The sequence below is a fragment of the Limanda limanda genome, chromosome 23, assembly GCF_963576545.1.
Source record: "Limanda limanda chromosome 23, fLimLim1.1, whole genome shotgun sequence".
Lineage (NCBI taxonomy): Eukaryota > Metazoa > Chordata > Actinopteri > Pleuronectiformes > Pleuronectidae > Limanda > Limanda limanda.
Genome location: NC_083658.1, coordinates 1,708,143 through 1,726,916, shown reverse-complemented (window position 1 = coordinate 1,726,916; position 18,774 = coordinate 1,708,143). Strand labels below are relative to the sequence as shown.

General features: G+C 48.0%; 1 protein-coding gene across 3 annotated transcripts in view; it reads right to left on the bottom strand.

Moving 5' to 3' along the window:
• LOC132996564 (nck-associated protein 5-like) overlaps positions 1–18,774 on the bottom strand; it is an 88,351-nt gene that overhangs the window by 59,639 nt on the left and 9,938 nt on the right. The window contains exons 1-2 of one of the 3 annotated variants that reach the window (XM_061066861.1): positions 15,344–15,582; positions 12,913–12,986 (exon numbers count right to left, since the gene is read on the bottom strand). In XM_061066861.1, the coding sequence (XP_060922844.1) occupies positions 12,913–12,980 (68 nt within the window). In that variant the 5' untranslated portion in view covers positions 12,981–12,986; positions 15,344–15,582. Of the gene's footprint in view, positions 1–2,770; positions 2,816–12,912; positions 12,987–15,343; positions 15,583–18,774 lie in introns of those variants that run through there. The other 2 variants (XM_061066862.1, XM_061066864.1) reach the window with 2 other exon arrangements.

The following is an 18,774-nucleotide window of genomic DNA, read 5'->3' as shown; positions in this document are numbered from 1 at the left end:
AAGCCGCTGATAGCTCCCAAATAAAAGCTTTTTATTGCTTATAAATCGTGTCAGACCATTAAACTTGATGTTTTTCCCCGAGTGACTTTACTCCGAGTTAAGCCAGAGACATCTGATAGTCCCATTCCTCCGGGTTTCCAACTTGTTAGCGTTTGAAACAGAGAGAAGGAGGCCTCAGCCGGGACCTGAAGTGTGTTCCTGGTGTTTACTATGAAACAACAACACAACCTGATTCGCAGATTCACAAAAACAGGTTCCTGCCAGCCCCCTGAGGTCTGTGCAAGACGGCGGCTGTTTTTAGAGTTCCCACGTGGAGCTGGTGGGGGGAGATAAATGTAGAGTAGGCTGAGGGGAGGAATGCATTCAGAGGAGCTTTAATTGAGCTGCATGGCCTGAAGTCACAGAGGCAGAGCGTCTCAACAAGGCTCCGGCTGCCCAGATCCTGAGATGTGCCTCACACGTACACATCATTAAACCGGCTGCTCAGGCTCAAAGCTCCGAGCTGCAGATCAACGCTGCAGAGACGCAGGGAATCACATGGGAAAGTCGTCTGGAAGGAGCCCCCCCCCCCCAACCAAACCCTCCATCCATACCCTCCCACCTCCTTCAGAATGAAAGTCCCCCCGGCTGCCAATGGAGGGGAAGTGCTCCCATGCTGGGGCCCAATGAACCGGACACTGAACGGTGGAACATTCCTCAGTAATTCAGTTTGACCTCAAACCTAAACGCAAGCTGAGGGTCAGGGAATCCAGAGGAGAGCAAAGGGCAGGAGGAGGATCGGATGTGGAGGAGTGAGATATGATAAACAGAAGCACACGTCACCACCTCCTGCTCCTCAGGTCTCGATTATGACTCGAATAAGAACTAGGATCCAAAACCCTCCCAGTGAACACTCTCTGCTGTAATGGATGAACTTTCCACAAACAGATTCCTGTCCAGACGTCACTCCACTTACAGACCGAGTCTCGTGACTTTGGCCTCACTGCAGCGAGCAAATAGAAAACGTGGGGAAATGGCCGCGCCGTGGAGGGAATTACAGTTTTAATTCTATAAAATCAAATCCCTCCACTTGGCAATCCTCTTATCAAGTAATCCCCAGGTAGGTTTCAGGGGGCGGCGGTTTTCCAACTGCCCGGCGCAGCCACACATCTGCCCTGGTGGCGGGATGATATCAGCGGCTCTAAATAAAAGCTCTAAAGGGCCAAACACACACTGGGAGGATGAAGTGGAGCCTCTGGTGAGTAATGGTGATTGCTGTTGTGCATACAATCCCAAAACATGGAAATTGAAATAAATATTTGATGGCCGTCTGGCCTGGTTCAGAAGCTGGTGTCAGTCGGGACAGGAGATTAATGATTCAAGATTAAAGTGCATGTCAACTGTGCGTTTAGTGCAAAGATAAATAGTTCTCAACGATGATGAGACACCAGAAACCAGAACCCTGGTTCACAAACCTTTTAGCCACTGACCTCAAAGCAAAGGACGGGTTTTTTAAACCATAAACATTGATATTCATTTGAGCTTTGATTCTATTCCTCACTTTGAGTCTTAATGGGTGAAGAGAATCATCTGGTGACCTCTGTGCTCAGAGTCTCACGACCTCCTCAGGGGATCTGACCCCGACTTTGGGAACCAGTCTATAGGTCCATGATTTAGAACTTTGTGTGACACGTAATAAATTTGAATATTCCTGAGCTCCTCAAGACACTAGTATACTTAAAGTTTCAGTAGAAGGTCAAAGGTCAGCGAACTAAACTGTCTCTGGTACTTTTACCCTCCTGCTGCTCTCACTTGACGTCTCTCCAGCGTTTCCAGCTCTAAAGCACCCAGGACATGGCAGCTGCTATTTTCTGATCTCATGTTGGGAAGCACCCGTTCCCAGGGCATAAAAAAAACCCTCAACTCCAGCTCAGAAAAAAGGCAGAATGGCATTTCTCTCTGGCTCGGTGACAGCAGCGATGATACCTCCCATGCTCTTGTTTCCATGTTCCCTCTCAGCTCTGTTTTTAGAGATAACAAATCCAGCCACAAATAAACAGCCGGCGTCCTACAATTGGCATCCTGTGTGTTTTACACTGTAAATATGGCTGACGCTGAGGAAACCCTCCACCTCTGACCTGCTGTGACTTCTGGACACGGCCGTTTCAGAACTTAACGAACTGAGCAGCAGAGAAGCTGAGCATCATAACGTGATACATATTCTCTAGATGGATCCACACACCCAGTTCAGCACCAGTCGTTTCAGCCGAGGATTAGTGGACTGGATAGAAAATCTTAATCTGCCTGAGAGAGAAAGAGAGAGAGAGTGTGAGGAAAGAAAAGAGAGGACTGGGGGGGGTGGGAACATGCATTCCTGCACATACAAATCCCCTGCAAGGCTGGATTGTTTTACCTCAAACGCCGGGTATCTGTTCCCTCTGTTATCAAGCAGAATCAAAGAGCTCCAACGCAGGAAACCGGCCCCCTGCTGTTGCCACTAACAACAGGACATGCGATTCTCCTCAGTGCGAATCACAGATCCTCTCCTGCACATGTGAACACTGCTGATATATGAAGCGTGTTCCCTGCTATGTGAAGACATCTGAAGGAGGCGCAGCAGCGAGAAACAATCCTCAAGCATCCTTCAATCCGTCCACAAGCAAAAAGCAGAGATCTGTCTCCTCTGGCACATTTAAAATCCCCAATCCCTGACTGAGGAGAATCGATAGGAGACAGTGATGTTGCAGTTGCACATTCCGGATCATGTCATGTCATGCGAGCAGCCTCTTACCCTGCAGGAGATGCAGCATCCTGGTGCGTTCAGAGGACACACATGGTAATCCACCAGCACGCTCCTGCTCTGCAGCTGCTTCCACACTGATCCCGAGGATGAGAAAGTTTACATCCACGATGCAGCAGCAGAGCCGGCTCCTCTCCTCCCGTCCTCTCTCTCCTCCCGTCCCCTCTCTCTCCTCCTCTCCTCTCAGGATCCTCTCCTCCCTCTCTCCGGCTCCTCGCCGCTCCCTGTCTCTCTCAATCTGACAACATGCATTGACTCTCTCTCCTCTCCCGGCCGCTGCTCTCCCTTCACACTACGTACGCTCTCTCCCTCTGTGCTACGCTTCCTCTCACTCCTCTTCACACACTGAACGCTGTGTGTGTGTGTGACTCCCCTCCCTCTCTCCCTCCCTCCCTCCCTCACTCCCTCCCTCCCAGCCTCCCACCCCGCCTCCTGGCTTTATGTTTCCTCAGAGTATTCCTCTCCTCTCAGTCCTGTCTCTCTCTCTCTCTCTCTCTCTCTCTCTCTCTCTCTCTCTCCAGCTCTCTGACGGCGTCCCTCCTCCTCGGACGTTAAACATGTGTTCATGTGAAGGTGGCTCTTTCCTCAGGGGACGAGAGGCGAGGTTGGGGTGGGGGTTTGTACGGAGGAGGAGGAAGAGGAGGAGGGGGAAGAGGAGGAGGAGTTTTTTTTCTGACAACAGTGTCGAGGGGGGGTTTAACTCCAACAACGTGAACAGGCAAGCGGCAGCCGGCTTGTGATGTTCCAATAACTGGACTCTTTATGAAAACAGAGGGAGAGAAGGTGGCTGAGGAATGAACCACACCTCAACGGAAAAGTTCTGAGTCATGATGTTGCATTAAGGTGCTCTCACGGGAAGTTATGGAAGTTATTATGGGAAGAATGAAGGAAAGAAAGAAATGCAAACCTCTGCAAATGTTGCATGATGGGGGGATGTAAATAATCCCGATTCTGATGATGCAAGAAGTGTTTTCATATGCTTTTTAATCAGCATTTCCTTTGAAACACGATAAGGTCCTGCACAGGTTAGATATTAAAGACACACCTTGGTGTTCATGCTTGAGACTACATCTATACGACTGTGTTTTCATTTGAATTCAGCGTTTTCAAACTAAAATGACCTCTGTCTATATGAGCATTTCGGAGCAGCAATGGTGAAAAAGTAAAATGCAGAATCTACGTCATTGTTCATCAGCAATATCTAAAACGCAGCTCAGAATTTTGAAACTAAAAATGGGCCAGCAGCGTTTCAAAAGGTCTCTTTTGTAGCCGCTCTAAAACTTTAGAGAAATGTGTTTTACAACTCTCTGCATCTGAAAAACACCGGCTGCCTGTTTCAACTTGGAAAACAAGGGAAAGAAAGAGCCGGGGACGACCGAGGAGGAGATGAAGATCAAGAGAGCGACGGACAGAAAGTGAAAAGGTTGAGAAAGAGAGAGAGAAAGAGAGAGAGAGAGAGAGGGAGAGCAAAGTGCTTGGGTTGGCCTGCCTGGGCCGAGCGATGGACCGGGCTCCTCCAGCCCATCTGCTGCCATCACAATCCGTCTCAGCTGAATGACAAACTGCAGCCCGGAGCCCAGCGCCTCCACCGGGCAGGGACGCCTGCGAGGGCCGGGGGAGATGAGAGGAGGAGGAGGAGGAGGATGAAGAGGATGAGGAGGAGGGGGGTGCACTCTCTTTTGTCTGCTCCCCAATAGGACCAGTGCAACGGGGGGGGTGGGCACTGGAGGGGTGAAAGGGGGAATTAAAAGGGTCCCAGTGACAGGAGCGCTCAGTTAAAGAGGGAGAAGAAAGGCCCGGGTCTGACTTACAGCCGGGGCCATCACCGCCACTTCACCACACTAATGTCCTCAATGAACCTGGGCATGGGAGAGGATGAGTCTGCAGGAGAATGGAAGGTAGAGGGGGGGGTGCAAAACCTCAAAGAGGAGGGACGGTGGAGGTAAACAAGCAGGGACGACATGTCCACACGTCCCGTCACGTTCTCCTTATCAGATGTCTCGTAAAACGCTGGTTTCCCATTTGTCATCATAAAACTCAGGAAGATTCATGACGCCTGATTATTGCGTGTGTCATGCAGAGCGGTAATCGAGTTTATCATAAGCGCAGCTGTCTGGCATTGGGGGGGATCTGAATATGGAAACAGCATGATTCGATTCTGAGAGCAGGTGGTCTCCGATTAGACACTATTGTCCTGGTTGGGCTAAAATAGACAAATGAAGAGCTGAGTCAGCACAAACACTTACATATGTGCTGTAATCAAGAAATATGGAGGCAGCGTTCACCTCTAATTCAATCAGCAGGACACGCCTCCCTGAGCGATGGCTCCCGTCTGTAGAGCGTGGCGGCGGCGAGAGGGTGGCGGTGTCAGAAATAGCCGAACGCTTCTTTACCCAGAATGCTCCTCTGTCTCCTAATGAGGAAACAGGCCGTGTTTGTTTCTTTAGCTTTGTTTTCCTCCATTCTCCAGTAATGAGAGAGTAACGGACGCTTTAAGTTCAAAGCAGCTCCCGCAAGAACCTTCGTTATGAGCTGGGTCGGGAATCTAAAATAAAGTTGCTGAAACTTCAAATCAGGAGAAACAGATTAGATAAGACTGTTCTGTTTCATTTGCATATCAGAGCATAAACAATGTCTGTGGTCAATTTGTTAGTATAAAGTGGAATGTGTTTTATTTTGAAGTAATCAATAGATTAAATAACGTATCTTTTTTCCTAATCCAATTGATTATATTACAGATAACAAAACATGTAGCTTGTATTAAGGAATCAGACCCAACCCTGATTAGACTGCGTTTGTGTGTATAGTGAGAGTCTGTATTTGTTATATCCGTGTGTGTGTGTGTGTGTGTGTGTGTGTGTGTGTGTGTAAGTGTGTGTGCTGAGTGATCTGCTGGGCTCATTAAGGCGCTGCTTATTGCTCTGCCAGGGGTGTCAGTGACAGATTCCACTGTTTGGAAACACTCGGCCGCCCACACAGCCAGCCTGGCTCCACCACTGTCGCACACACACGCACGCAAAGACACACACACACACACACACACACACACACACACAGGCTAGGTTAGCATTCCACAGAGAGGAGGTGTGGGGGTGCAGGGAAGGAGACAGGATGGTGCTGGGACAGCGGCTGGAGGGACAGCGGGTCGATACGGGTTTGGGTGCAGGGTGTCGTGGGAGAAGGGGGATGCTCGTGGTTGTGGTTGTGTTAAAGTGTGTGTTTGTGCACATGCAAAGGAAACGTGTGAGTCTGGGTTACACCATTAAGTTGGCAATCAGCAAAACTGAGTTTGTGTTTCATCGTTAGTGCAGAGCTGGTCCTTTCAGCCGGATGCATCACATTAATATCTGCATGTGAATGTTATTGCTTATCCAGATGGAGCTGAATTCAAGTGCCTGATGCTGCTGAGCAGTTTAATCTGTTCCAATCTGTCATTTTATGAGATGATCGTATGTTTTGAATGTAAAAATATCAAACTGCAGCCATGAAATAAACGTAGTGAAGTGGAAATTAAACGATTTCCCTTCAAAATATGCTGGTAGTTGCACAAAATGGAAACTACGAAGGTAAGGAAGGGGTCAGAAAGTAACACATGTACAAACATCCTGTTGGTGGAATGTCCCCGGCTCCAGACGTCAGCCACACGTTTCCTCCGTGACATTAATCCTCAGCAGCTTGATCACAGATGACTGACCAGAGGCCGGCATGTGTCACCAGAGCTCATTACTCCACCGGTCGATTCCTGACGTCTAGGTGTGTGTTCCGAGTCAGACGTTAATCACACAGGAGGAGGAGGAGGAGGAGGAGAGGGAAAACTTTTGTTTCCTGCCCGACAATTAGTCGCTTGAGCTTAGACGAGCGTCTGAGAACAGCCATTTAATTGTGAGGAAAAGTGAGGGGTGTGAAAGCGTTTGGAAACACATCAGAGGGAGCAGATATTTAGCTGTCAACACGGCTAGACTGCGTTTCTTTGGGGGGAGTTTTCTGCATCGAGATGAACAGAGGAAACGCCAAACTGTTTGTTTACCCAACACACGCCAGGATCCTCCAAACCCACATGACGCTGCACCAGCCCCTACAGAGACCATGTGTGTGTGTCTGCGTGTGTTGTTTAACACCAGAGTGGCAGAATGAAGTGTGTAACACAATGAAAGCGATAATGCACCTCTGTCACGTTTCATTAATCAGAGCGACAGGGGGCGGGACCACGGTGGCGGTCCAGACTGACATCACCAAGGAACGCAGGAAGTGCTTCAAGCCGTCAGGACTGGAATGAGCAGGATTAACACTGATGGATTTCATCTTTAATTAATCTCAATTTAATACCGACAAACGCTTTCACGCTCCTTGTGTGATTACAGTAAATAAACAAGACTATTATGTGGTGAACTCAGTGGTACAGTTACTGGAAATGTTTTAAAAATAAATACTCATGTGCTGCTGTTTCCTCTCACAAGGTCGTTTTCTACCGGAAGAAATAAGTCTATTGTGCTCATTTATACAAGCACAATATAATAAAGTGTCCAGCATCATATTGTACAGTTGTGTCTCTCACTCCAGTGGTGGTCTCCATCATCAGATTTACACACTGTGACTTTCACCCCTTCCTGTTTCCTCACACAGACGACGAGGGGATGTTTTCCTCGGAGCCCTGAGCAGGAGGTAAATCGCTGGGATGAAACCACTGTGACTTCCAGCAGCTAAAGCTACACGGGATCCATCAACAAGCCGAACCCACACAAGACCCTCCAACAAAGAGAACCTCACAGGATCTATGGCTTCTCTTATCTCAAAGTGGGGATGTTTTCCTGGGGGCTGTGCACCAGGTATTAGTCAAAATAACTGCACGCTTTCCTGAGCACAAAAGGAGTCACTGCTCATTCTCCCTGAGCTTATCTTGATTAAAAAACTCCTTTCATTGCATGAATGGAGGAAGTCGAGTGCAGTCAACAGACCTGGATGTTGTGTGAACCTTCGTTTTAATCAAACTGATAACAGCAAATGACTGAAATCAGATAAAAAAATGATTATATTCCGAGCTAATGCATAATTTAAGTGCAAGAATTTCAAACGAGAGTCTGACTAGGAGAAACAATTTTTAATTAGCTATTAAACGAGACCCCCAAAGACTCAGCACTTAAACACAGCTAATTGCCTCTAGGAATGAGGATAATGATTCTGTTCAATCCCAATGCAGAGACTACAAGTCACAAATCCTTTTAAACACCACACGTACGTAACTACAGCGGTTCATACCTCCACCGAGGCCAGTCCTGTAAACCTGCATCATTGTTTTCATTCAAGAATTAATCTCTGAGAACTTGGTGAAGATGATAACACAATTTTTGGAATCTATCTGACCCATGTCCCTTTCTTCTTGGACGTTTCTTGGAAATAAGCACTTCAGTTTTTCCATAACCCTTCTGACAAACAAACAAACACATGTACTGGGATGGAAATAACCTCCTTGCTGTATAAAGCTGTTTACTTCATCTGCAGGGAAAGGATATATATCCATTATGCTAAGTGTAGTCATACTTTCCATAAGTGCAGTAGACAGCTGCTGAGCTTCATACTTAACCTTGACTGCATCAGAAAAGCAACATAAAGGCTGGTTAGTGATATGTGGAGAGGGAGGCAGCCGCTGCATATCACTACTTTAGCAGCGTGCATGGGAATGCGGCTCGGCGACCAAACGACCTTGAGGGAGCATCAATAAAAAGCTTCATTAACCCATTCGATTAACCCTCCTCCTCTCATAAGCTCCATAAAGCTGATGCATGTATACTTTTTACTCCGGTCTGGGGTTTGCACATGAATCAGTGGCCGCAGCGTGTACAGGACCACGGGAATCGAACGTGTGTGTGTGTGTGTCTCAGACTTAGTGGATAGTCGCCGAGATAAACCAGCGAGTGTTGACTTGTGTCACGGTGCAGCGGGGGGGGTCGCCTCCTTCACTAATTGCTTCAGGGAGTTCATCATCACCACCGTACGCCACTGACAAGCGTGGTGAAGATCATCAGGGATAATTCAGCTTCATTTCTAGATATCTGGATGTGTCGTTCATGACTTTTCTTAATATGGAAAAACCTAATGAAAATAATCGACTGATTTTAAATGGTCCAAATATCAAATTCCACCAGTGCCCGCAGGTTCAAATGAAGTCTTCACAGACTGATTTATTCACCCGCTGACTGCTCCTGTGAGACATTTCCTTGAGTCTGGGCTCCTGGTCCATAAAGTGACCTCTAATGGATGGATGAGGTGAAGTCATTCACTTCAGAGGGCACACAAATACACTCTGGGAGCGTATTAGATCTCTTCAGAGCTTAGCGTGATCAAATTATTGCATTAGACCGGTCAACTTATCCAATTAAAGTTGTAAAATGCGTGGCTCTCGTCCAACCGAGACGTTGGATCCTCGGGGGCGTCTCGGGGGGGGGGGGTGAACCCTGTCCACCTCCTCGTCCACGGAACAGGCCTCGCCGCATACTTCAGCCGAGGATTACAGGCTTTCATGTTGCTCAGACCGCCGGCGGCACTCAGGCGTCTTTGAGGCCAGATATGTAGAAACATCAGCGAGGTCCAGATTTGTAACACTGTTTCCCAGCATGGCGCTCCTGTTTTTCCGTTCTCGCTCGACCTCGCCGTCCTCAGAGAGAGAGAGCAAGGACGCTTCCTCTCATCGGCGTCCTCCAAATTAAAATCTGGGGATCACCCAGAGTTGCTCAAAGGTTTTTTAAATGCCAATCAAAACAAATAAAAAGTGATTTGTGGCTTGAAGACGCTTTTAATAATTATCCAAAAGCTACAGAGGGATTTATTCTTATATGGACAAACTCCACAATCCAATATGTCTGAAGGACGAATGGACAGACACGTCGAGCAGTTACAGGCAAATTCACTTACACAAAGAAAGTCTATTATCTGTAATCCCTCAGCAGGGCGCTCATCGGAGCCGACCCCTCTATCTCCAGCGCCTTGCGAGCTCCGCTGCTCTATGAACATGACAAATAGCTTATTGATCAGCAGATGTCGTTGCTAATGTCCTCCAGGCAGCTGCAGCCGCCTGCTCCTCACAACCTGTCCTCAGCCTGGAGGACCTCCAGCTGAGTCCCATGCCCGCCCCCTTCCACACCTCCCCAGTTCGGCCCCCCGCCGGCCGGACCCCCTACTCGTCCCGTTCCTCTGTGGGACAAGGTGTGGAAAGGGTGACAGACCAGCGCCATCTGCTCCGGCAGAGACAGACTGGCAGGTGAGGCCGGATTCGGGCCAGCGGCGCCAAGCACGAGCAACTAGAAACAAGGTCAGGCGAAGATTCAGGGAAACAAACAAACAAACAAACACCAGATCAGCGGAGTCGCAAATCAACAGTGGGAAATCGGGAGGAAGCAGAGATAGAAAAATCTAATCTGCATTGTTTTAATCCACAGGGAAGATTACACAGTCACGGTGCCTTGACGCAGCAGCTTGTCAGAAAGAGGTCATGCTAACTCACTCCCTGCCCGTCATGCTTTTCAGAGCTGGAGAGAACCCATATGTCTCTGCAGCACAGGTCACTGAGCAGAAATCTATAATAAACTCTCCTCCACATCTTGAAAAAGACCTTTCATCATCTCTAATGTGAAAACTGCAAACAAACGATGAAGAAGTGGAATCCCGAGGTCAGCGTCCTACTGTACGCTCTGTCTGATGAGCCCAAATTTGGATTTGCTCCATCTGAAGCTGACACTCGGCCGTGGAGCTTTTGTTTCCGTCTGTCAGAGACGTGCTGGTGTTGAATAGAGGCTGCGGGAGAAGCCGGGCCTGCATCCCACTGGGGTTTTGTGCTCCGTCGAGCGCTGATGCTGATGGTGCGAGAGGCTGGAGGACGTGGAGGAGACAAACCAAGCTTCTGATCCACAGCTGAATAAGTTATTCCTTAGATTCAGGCATCGAAAATGTGCAGTTTCTCTAAAATAACGTGTTTTTTGGAACATAAATTCTGCTAAAAATATCTGCAGATTTTATGGTGAAACCAATGTAGGTCAGGCTCGAGAAAAACACATCTGAATGTCTGTAAAAGCAGCGTAACCCATCTTTTACAGCACATTCCACATACTTACTTATGACCGAGACACTGGAGTATTTTCCAAACGACTATAATTTCCTCTAAAGTTATTGAAAGGTCTCAGATTTAAAAACTAACCTCAAACAAAGACGCAGCCGTGTCACATTTTTATTTGACGGGTTTATCTGATAAACTGAGAAGCAGCTTGGCCCTAAAAAGAAGTGATATTTGTCCAATGTGTGTACTCTGCAGTGTGAAACGACCCTATAATAAGGTACAATGAGAGACATGAATGCAGTGGGTCACTGGGTCAGGACGCAGGGATGCAGGGAACTAGAGGAATGTAAGAGCTTCTCTTTCTCCTCTTGACGGATTGATGGCCCCATGTTCTGAGGGGTGGAGGGAGACATGGCGAGCGGCGAGCGGCGCTGCCTAATAAGGGGAAGGAGGCGTTTTGGGGACTCGCAGTCTGTGTTTTAGCTCAACAAAAGCCTTTGTGAAGTCGTTCATCACTGTCGCCGCTCGGAACTGAACAACACTGGTGGTATGTTGTTTCTAAAAACTTGAGTTTCAACAACGCTATGGCTTCATGTGCACTGGTTTGTTTACGGCGTCTGGAAGGTTGCATCTCAACGATCTCATTACCTCTCTGATGCATTAAGCTCCCTGCTCGTGGGTTTCCATGTGTTTCACTTGGGTGGCTCCTACTTTAACTTACTACCACCACCAAAGAGTGTTTACTCCCCCTCGCTGGTTTCAGGATTACGCAAAAAGCTACTGAACGGATTTCCACGAAACTTGGTGGAAGGACGGGACAGGAGCCAAGAAAAAGCTTGTTAACTTTTGGGCTGGATCCAGAAAGGACATTTCACCCCGTTTCTCAGGGAGTAATTAATGGATCTTGATGAAAGAACAGGGACTATTTAGGGCAGGGGTTCCCAGTTCCCTATTTAGTCTTTATTTGGCTGATTGATAATAATGAGTAATTGGGTGCAGATCTAAATAAAACTCTGGATCTAGTGGATATAAATGTGGGTTCATGAGGAAACTGTTGGGCCCTGGTGCTGCTCTGTGCACTACTTTAGTTCTATAACATATTTCAGGTTGATTTTGGCAGAAACATCTCAGGTCCACAAAGCAGGAAAACATACGAGGATAGTTTCATTACCATATTTCCATAAGTCAGGGTGTAGCTCTCGTGCTTCAGCTGACGGACTGTCAGGTGTAAAACGTTTCCAGGCTTTTGTGAATCCGTTTCATGAAGGATTAGAGACATGAGGGAAATAAGAGAAACACACAAACTTCACACAGATGACAACTGCAGCTGTTGTCTCTGGTCTCTACAAGTTCAAGTCTTTCAACCCACCTGGTCCTCGGCTCCGAACCTGGGTCCCTGGGACATTGTGGTGCTTCTAAGTGGCTGTTAGGTCACTGAGGGTCTCACTGAAGACGACTTCCCTGTCTTATAAAGAGGGGTGGGGAGGGTCATTCCTTTACACATCGCTTCCTTTATTGGGGGGCTACCCTGGCCTAGTAAAGGGGACGGTCAGTGGTCATCCGTCCCCAGAGCCACCCACCCCGAGACCCCTGTCCCCCTGCGTGCACCCCCCAGCCCCTCGCTGCTCACTCAGGGGGAAAATTACTTGAGCTGGGGAATACAGCTCCATTGAGAGGGCTTTACAAAAGAGGGTGAAGTTTAAAAAATTGTCTCTCTTCTCTACCGGGGGCGGTGCGTCGCTGGAAGGGCTGAAGGACGGTAGGAGCACGGAGGGGACAAGGTCATTAGATTGGCATCTCCATAAGCTCTTCATTCCCATTGTCTGGGCCAATCCACTGCAAAGGACCTCCATGAGAAACTCCCCCAGTCAACCCCACACTGAGCCCGGACTCTCCCCTTTGTCCCCCACTTTATACTGAGCCTGCAGCACAAAAAGCATTTCTCAGGAGCGGCGTACAAAGCTTGTCTCGCGCTGGAAACCAAACAACATTGTTCTGCTGCCTCTGCTTTGGGAATGGATTGCAGACAGCTGCCGATGTCCTGCGGCAGTAAAACATCTGCCCAGAAGTCCTGAGAAGCTCTTACCTTCGCACGTTCCTCCGCTCGTCCTCAAGCTGCTTCAGGAGCTCGTCGATGCATTTGTTGGCGTCCATGTATTCCTGCACAGAAGAGACAAGAAAAGCATTATGTTAATTGGAGATGATTTCCTGATGATTTGTCCAAGTGAGACAAGCATAATAAAAGCAGAACATCCACTGCTCACGTTTCTGCATCAGATGCTGATTAACGCCATGACGGGACTCGTGTATTTCCTCCTCTCCAGTAAACCACTGTTCAAACGCTGCAATTAATCAGTGGAGTCTCTCGTTCTGCGTCTCGTCATCATCCCTGCGTGTAACTCCAGAAGCACCTCTGGGTAACTTCTAACGGCTGGCCCAGAACCCAGTCCAGCTGTGGGACGTCAGCTGGGAATAGCCCAGCACTCGCAAAACGTGCGCTACTGAGTTACAGCACGGACCAAATGAGCTCAGGCTGAGAGCAGAATGGGAAAAACAGATGTCAGGATTTCTTGGCTTTGGCCTAATGATTTGCCTCTTAGTGGTCCGACTGCATGAGGCAGAGAGAGAGAAGGGGGGGGCGGCTTTATAAAATAGGCCACATAGACACCGCACTTCAACCATCTGGGTTTTCCAGACTCCGCCTCCACAACAGTTCTGACTGTCAGATCCGTGCACGCCGAGTTTAAGGCTAATTAATTAGACGTTAGCTTGACAGCTCGCGACGCTTCTCCTGGGTAAACGCTTATCTCAGCGGGACAGATGCTCGCCATTGATTTCTAGACGCCGCGGTCATGTGCTCGCAGAGTGAAATCAAATAAAGGGGAATCCCAGGAAGAGGTCAATAGTCCAAAGGGAAAACAGGGAGACAGTGGAGCTCCCTGTTTTGACTTTAAAAACATATTCTTTGTCTCTTGATATGGTTTATTTCTGTCTTACTTATCTCATTATTCACTGGCAGAGATAAATCCATTCTTGATGCCACTGAAATATAAAGTCCTCAGAAAATTAAAAACAAACACTGCGCTTGTTGTTTTCCAACTTTTTGCAGAACCCCTGTTGTGATACATTGTGAATAAAGTAGAGCACGAGCGATGAGCGTGTCCATAAAGGAAAAGCTTGATCTCATATGCAAATGGGTTTATTGTGAGAATACAGTTTCTGAGGAGCCACACTGTGAATCTGACGCTCACATACTGCCTCAAAAATAATCTCCTCTTCGACGCCATCTCCAGTTTCACACACTTGAGTACAGATTGGACTGGTCCTGACCTCCCAGTGACCCGTCGTCGGGACCACACCAGACTCAAAGTGCTTCTGTTATCACTAGCTGGGCTTTTTTTAACCTGCAGTGGCCTTGAGAGAACGAGCCGGGCCAGATGTTCAGAAGCTGCTGCTCTAAATACAGAAAGCTCAGTTGTTTTGTCTGCTCGCTCGGTCCGTGGAGACTCCCACTCCGAGGCTTCCATCACCACCAGTTTGCCAGCAGAACGTGGCGAAGGCCCAGGCCCCCTGTGGAGTCGCCAGTCAAGGGCGCTCGGTTTAACCATTAAGCAAAAAGCACGACAACAGATCGATGCTGAACAGCTTGGTGACGTATTTCCTAATCTCGGAAAAAGGACATTTCCTCTTTATCCATTATTGTCTTCATCCATTTTGACTTAAGCAGATCTTTCATGTTTGGAATGCAACCAAGTTACAATGTCTAACGTCCCCATGGTCGTGTGTGAGTCTCACAAAGCAAAAGCATGGAGCACCAAACCCAAGCTGAAAGGCCATGAGTGCTCAGCTCAGCTCCCAAAGTTAAATTTAGCGTTGGCTCCAGCTGCAGTTAATCAATATTAAAATATGTCCTCTCTGCGGAGGGGATGGATTTGGTCTCTGTGCAGAATTAATATCACACATGTAGTGTTTAGCTGTAACAGGAACATCTGCACAAGTCTACTGGCTGGACAAGAATCCTCCATCTGCCATATCATCAACTTAAACGTGTGACTTTTCCACCGGCAGCCAAAAAACCCCGTCTAAGGTAAAACGTCTGTCTCCGAAAGACCATTAGCAACATGATCCCATAATGATTACGGCTGCTGCACAAAGGGGAACCTTCTTCGTGAAAGCCCCGTGTCAGGGGAAATATTTACAGGCCACATCAGACGTGAGGTAAAGCTGCCTAAGTCTGTGTTGTCATCGCCCAGACCTCCTGCTAATGACAGGGCACGGGAATAATCCTCCGCACACATGGAGGAATGTGGAGAATGCGGCGTGCTTGTTGTCGTGTGAAATGTGAGGGTATTTAAAGCGGAGATTTAAAGCGTGACTCATGTATGCAGCGCGGCGTGTTATATCTTCAGCCGGGCATTCTTTCTGACGGCTTTACGGCGTAAGTGAAAGCCGCAGCGTTCCCAGAAGAGCCAGGTGCTCACGTGCAGGCCGGGCGGAGCAAAACAGGATTTACTGACCTGAGAGTTTATCGGAGGCGTAGATCTCCGGAGCAGTTCTCTCACAAACTGCAGCGCAGCAACTATTCCTTCCAGAGGTTAAAATGTGCTGAGAGCAGAAAGCTCATAAGGAGTGTGTTATCACCTCTGAAGTCTATTAAATCATAGGAGGTTTTAAGAAGAAAGGCACTTACTGAGGAAAACGGCGATTGTGTGTTTTTTTTAATCGATATTATGACGTAAGATTCTCTATATTTCGTGTCTTTGTGTCTTTGTGTTTGCTTTCTGTCTCTCTATCTGGATGTAAAGTAGGTAAATCCAGTTGTTTATCTACAGGTTATTTCCCAACGTTTGACTAAAAGCCAGCATTGATTTCTGCTGTTTGGACGAGCGGAGGCTAAACGAGCGTTAACCCGGCAGGAACCTGCTCCGTGACCGCAGCTTCTCAGTAATGTTTATCTGGCCGTGTTTGCTCATGCGTGTGAGGGCGTTTGATGAGGGAAGAGCCCCCCCCCCCGCCTTGTGCACGGCTTGAATCCCACATCCAGTCGCCTGCTCCTACTGCTCCTGTGCCTTTATGAAAAATTTAAAATGTGAGCGCCTTCCCCCAACGCTTTGGCAAAGAGGAAACAAACAAACACTTGCACACATGCACACAGACGCACAACCCCAATGCAATCTGTTGATGAGAGATTAATGGTTTTTGAGGAATTAAACATCAGATGTATTTTTCATCTCTCCAGCTTCACACATTCTTACAGATGAAGGAGTTGAAATCACATCCCGATCCTTACATCGCTCTTTTTTGGGAGTTTAAAGACTAAATAAATAAACCTGAAGCGAGATAAGACGGTGACCCAGCCGCCGCCGAGGTCAGCGTGAATTCCTTGAAGTCCCCACGCCACCTTGATGTGGTCGCACATCAGACGGGAGGAGATTAGACACCTTGTCGAGGTCTGCAGCCCCCGCAGTGCACCCTGGGAGTTAAGACCCTGCCAAAGACAAGGTCACGACCTCTCTCCCCCCCCGTCTCTCTCTCTCTCTCTCTCCCCCTCCATCCCAACCCGTCCACACCAACTGATGACATGCCAGCCCGGTCTCCGGTGACTGTAAAACCAACGGCGAGCCCCTAGCTGCAGGTTTGATGGAGAGAAGCTCCCATGACGGGCGACTGCGAGCCAAAGGTTATGCCAACAGAATGTACGATTTCTCGCGGTGTGTATTTTTATGGCGCACTAGACGGTGAGTTATGACAGTGTCTTTGCAAGGTGTGGGAGACGCTGCACATCTGATACGCCTGTGAGTCTTGGCCTCCAGCCAGAGATACTCGCTGCCAAGTGCTCCTGCCATCGGATACGCCGGCGTTTAGCCCAACATCATCAGCGGAGATGTAAACACAGCAAATTTAATCAGCATCAATGAAAACTCATAATTCATAATGACTGAGATCCGATCGCAGTGACGTACGGAGGTAATTCTAGAAACCTGCCTCTGCCTGGGGTAAATTCATTAGTCTTATCAGCTCATCGTGAGCCTCTGTGCTGATGAGCCTTCGTTCAGAGGTTGTTACTCGAACCCCCGGTGACCCGGCGTCCTGATAACAGCTCGCCACATCGGCCTCTCATATCCGCAGAGCCTGATAACTCCTCTGATAACCCGCGGCTTCTATCAAGAGAGGGCAGCGGCTCTGGTTAATGCGAGTTATTCTTCATGGGAGGGAACAAGCTACTGGGATCAGAGCCGATGATTTAGTGTCACGACCCTCGATTTGTTTTATCGTGTAGAACAGGACGACTGTTTCCTGTGTGGTTTGATGATTTGATGAATCTGGAGAGGATATTGTTGTTTCTCGATTAGACAGAATGAAGATTTAGATGTGGAACGTGCAGGATGGAGATCAGGATCCATACACTCTGTGAAGAAAGGGAACTTTCAGTCTTCTTATGCTTTTCTCTGTGTCCAGCTGAGATCTGGTACATTACTGTTAACTGTAGAAACTGGACAATTTGTTAATTTAGAGGAGAAAAGCAGATCAATACAAACAACATCTACTCTCCTTTTATTTCAAACGAACAATACAAAGCACTATACTCTCATGTGCTTAATAAATTATCCTCTGCAACATCTATCATCTCTTAATTCCTCTTGAAGAATATTAAAAACAATCAAATCAAGCTCTCACTACGTTAATGGAGCCTCACTCAACAAATGGTGCTGAACCGGAGCTCGGCACTATACTGCCTAATTGTGCCTGAAACCTCAATGACTGTAAAGCTGTGGAGCCGGCACAGTGGCCTCATTGAGCCGAGGACATCGGGCCAACAAATGGGTCCAGTGAGCCGGAGATTCTCCACCGGCCCGCCTGCCCCAGATGGAGGAGTGTCGGGGAATATGGATTACCTGGCGCTACAAAAGGCAGCCTGTTCATCCTCTGTGCTGAGCCTCAGCAGTTTGGGTTATCTGATGTTCCTCCTCCAGCAGCACCTACGGCCCGGCCCAGCCCAAACATCAACACTCTGCCACCGTCGAGAATCCAAATCCCCACAGATTATCTTTCCAAACATTAAGATATGTCCACTGCTCGCTCCGGGTTCCACAGAGCGGACCATTCATGCCTGCTGGGAACAGTGGCCGAGCTGTTCCATGTGTAAATCTCACAGGGGGGGGGAGAGTTTGAAAAACGCAGCGGAGGAATGAAATCCATCGGAGCTGACATCGCTGTTTGATCACTTCCACAGAGCGAGCTGTGTGGACGAGCCTCCAAGGGCATCGCGGGCCCGAACGAGTGTGTGCGTTTCTGAGTTTGTGTGTTTTTTACTGAAGCTTCGATTCAAGACAAGTCATGTTGCTTCTAATCCCTCAGCAGAGCTCAAGATTACGTTTCTAAATGAAAGCAGCACAATGAACAGAGGAAAGTGCGGAGAGCTTGTTATCATGTCGTCCATCGGACAAGATCTGGAAGAAATAAAGAGTAAAATTTCCTTCTTCTGCAGATTTCCTCACATCCACTTGTTCATCTTTTCTTCTGGAACCGATACTCGAGTTGAAAAGAGGAATTTTCCGTCTCGTCTGAAACAAAACCAGCCGTCGCATCTTTTTTGTTACGCTTTGCATAAAACATCACAGCCTCTTGTCAGGGTTCTGAGTGAGTGGGACTGGATTGTGTCAGCGCTGCATGTGGAGCTTCCAGATCTGAAGAACTCCAACATCACAAAGATCCATAAGAAATTAAAATCTGAATAATGTGCTTGAGTGATGTCTGGAAACTCTCTAAACTGTTAGGAACATCTATATTGTATTTTCTCCTGTTGTATGACTTTGTCTGCCTCTTTCATCCTCTTGGTTGTGTTGCCCTGTCTCTTTACTCTCTGTTCCCACCCTCTTGCTCTCTATCCTCTCTTCTTCCCCTCTGCTCCTCTACTTTTCAGCTCCAGGTTTCCTTTTCACTTCTG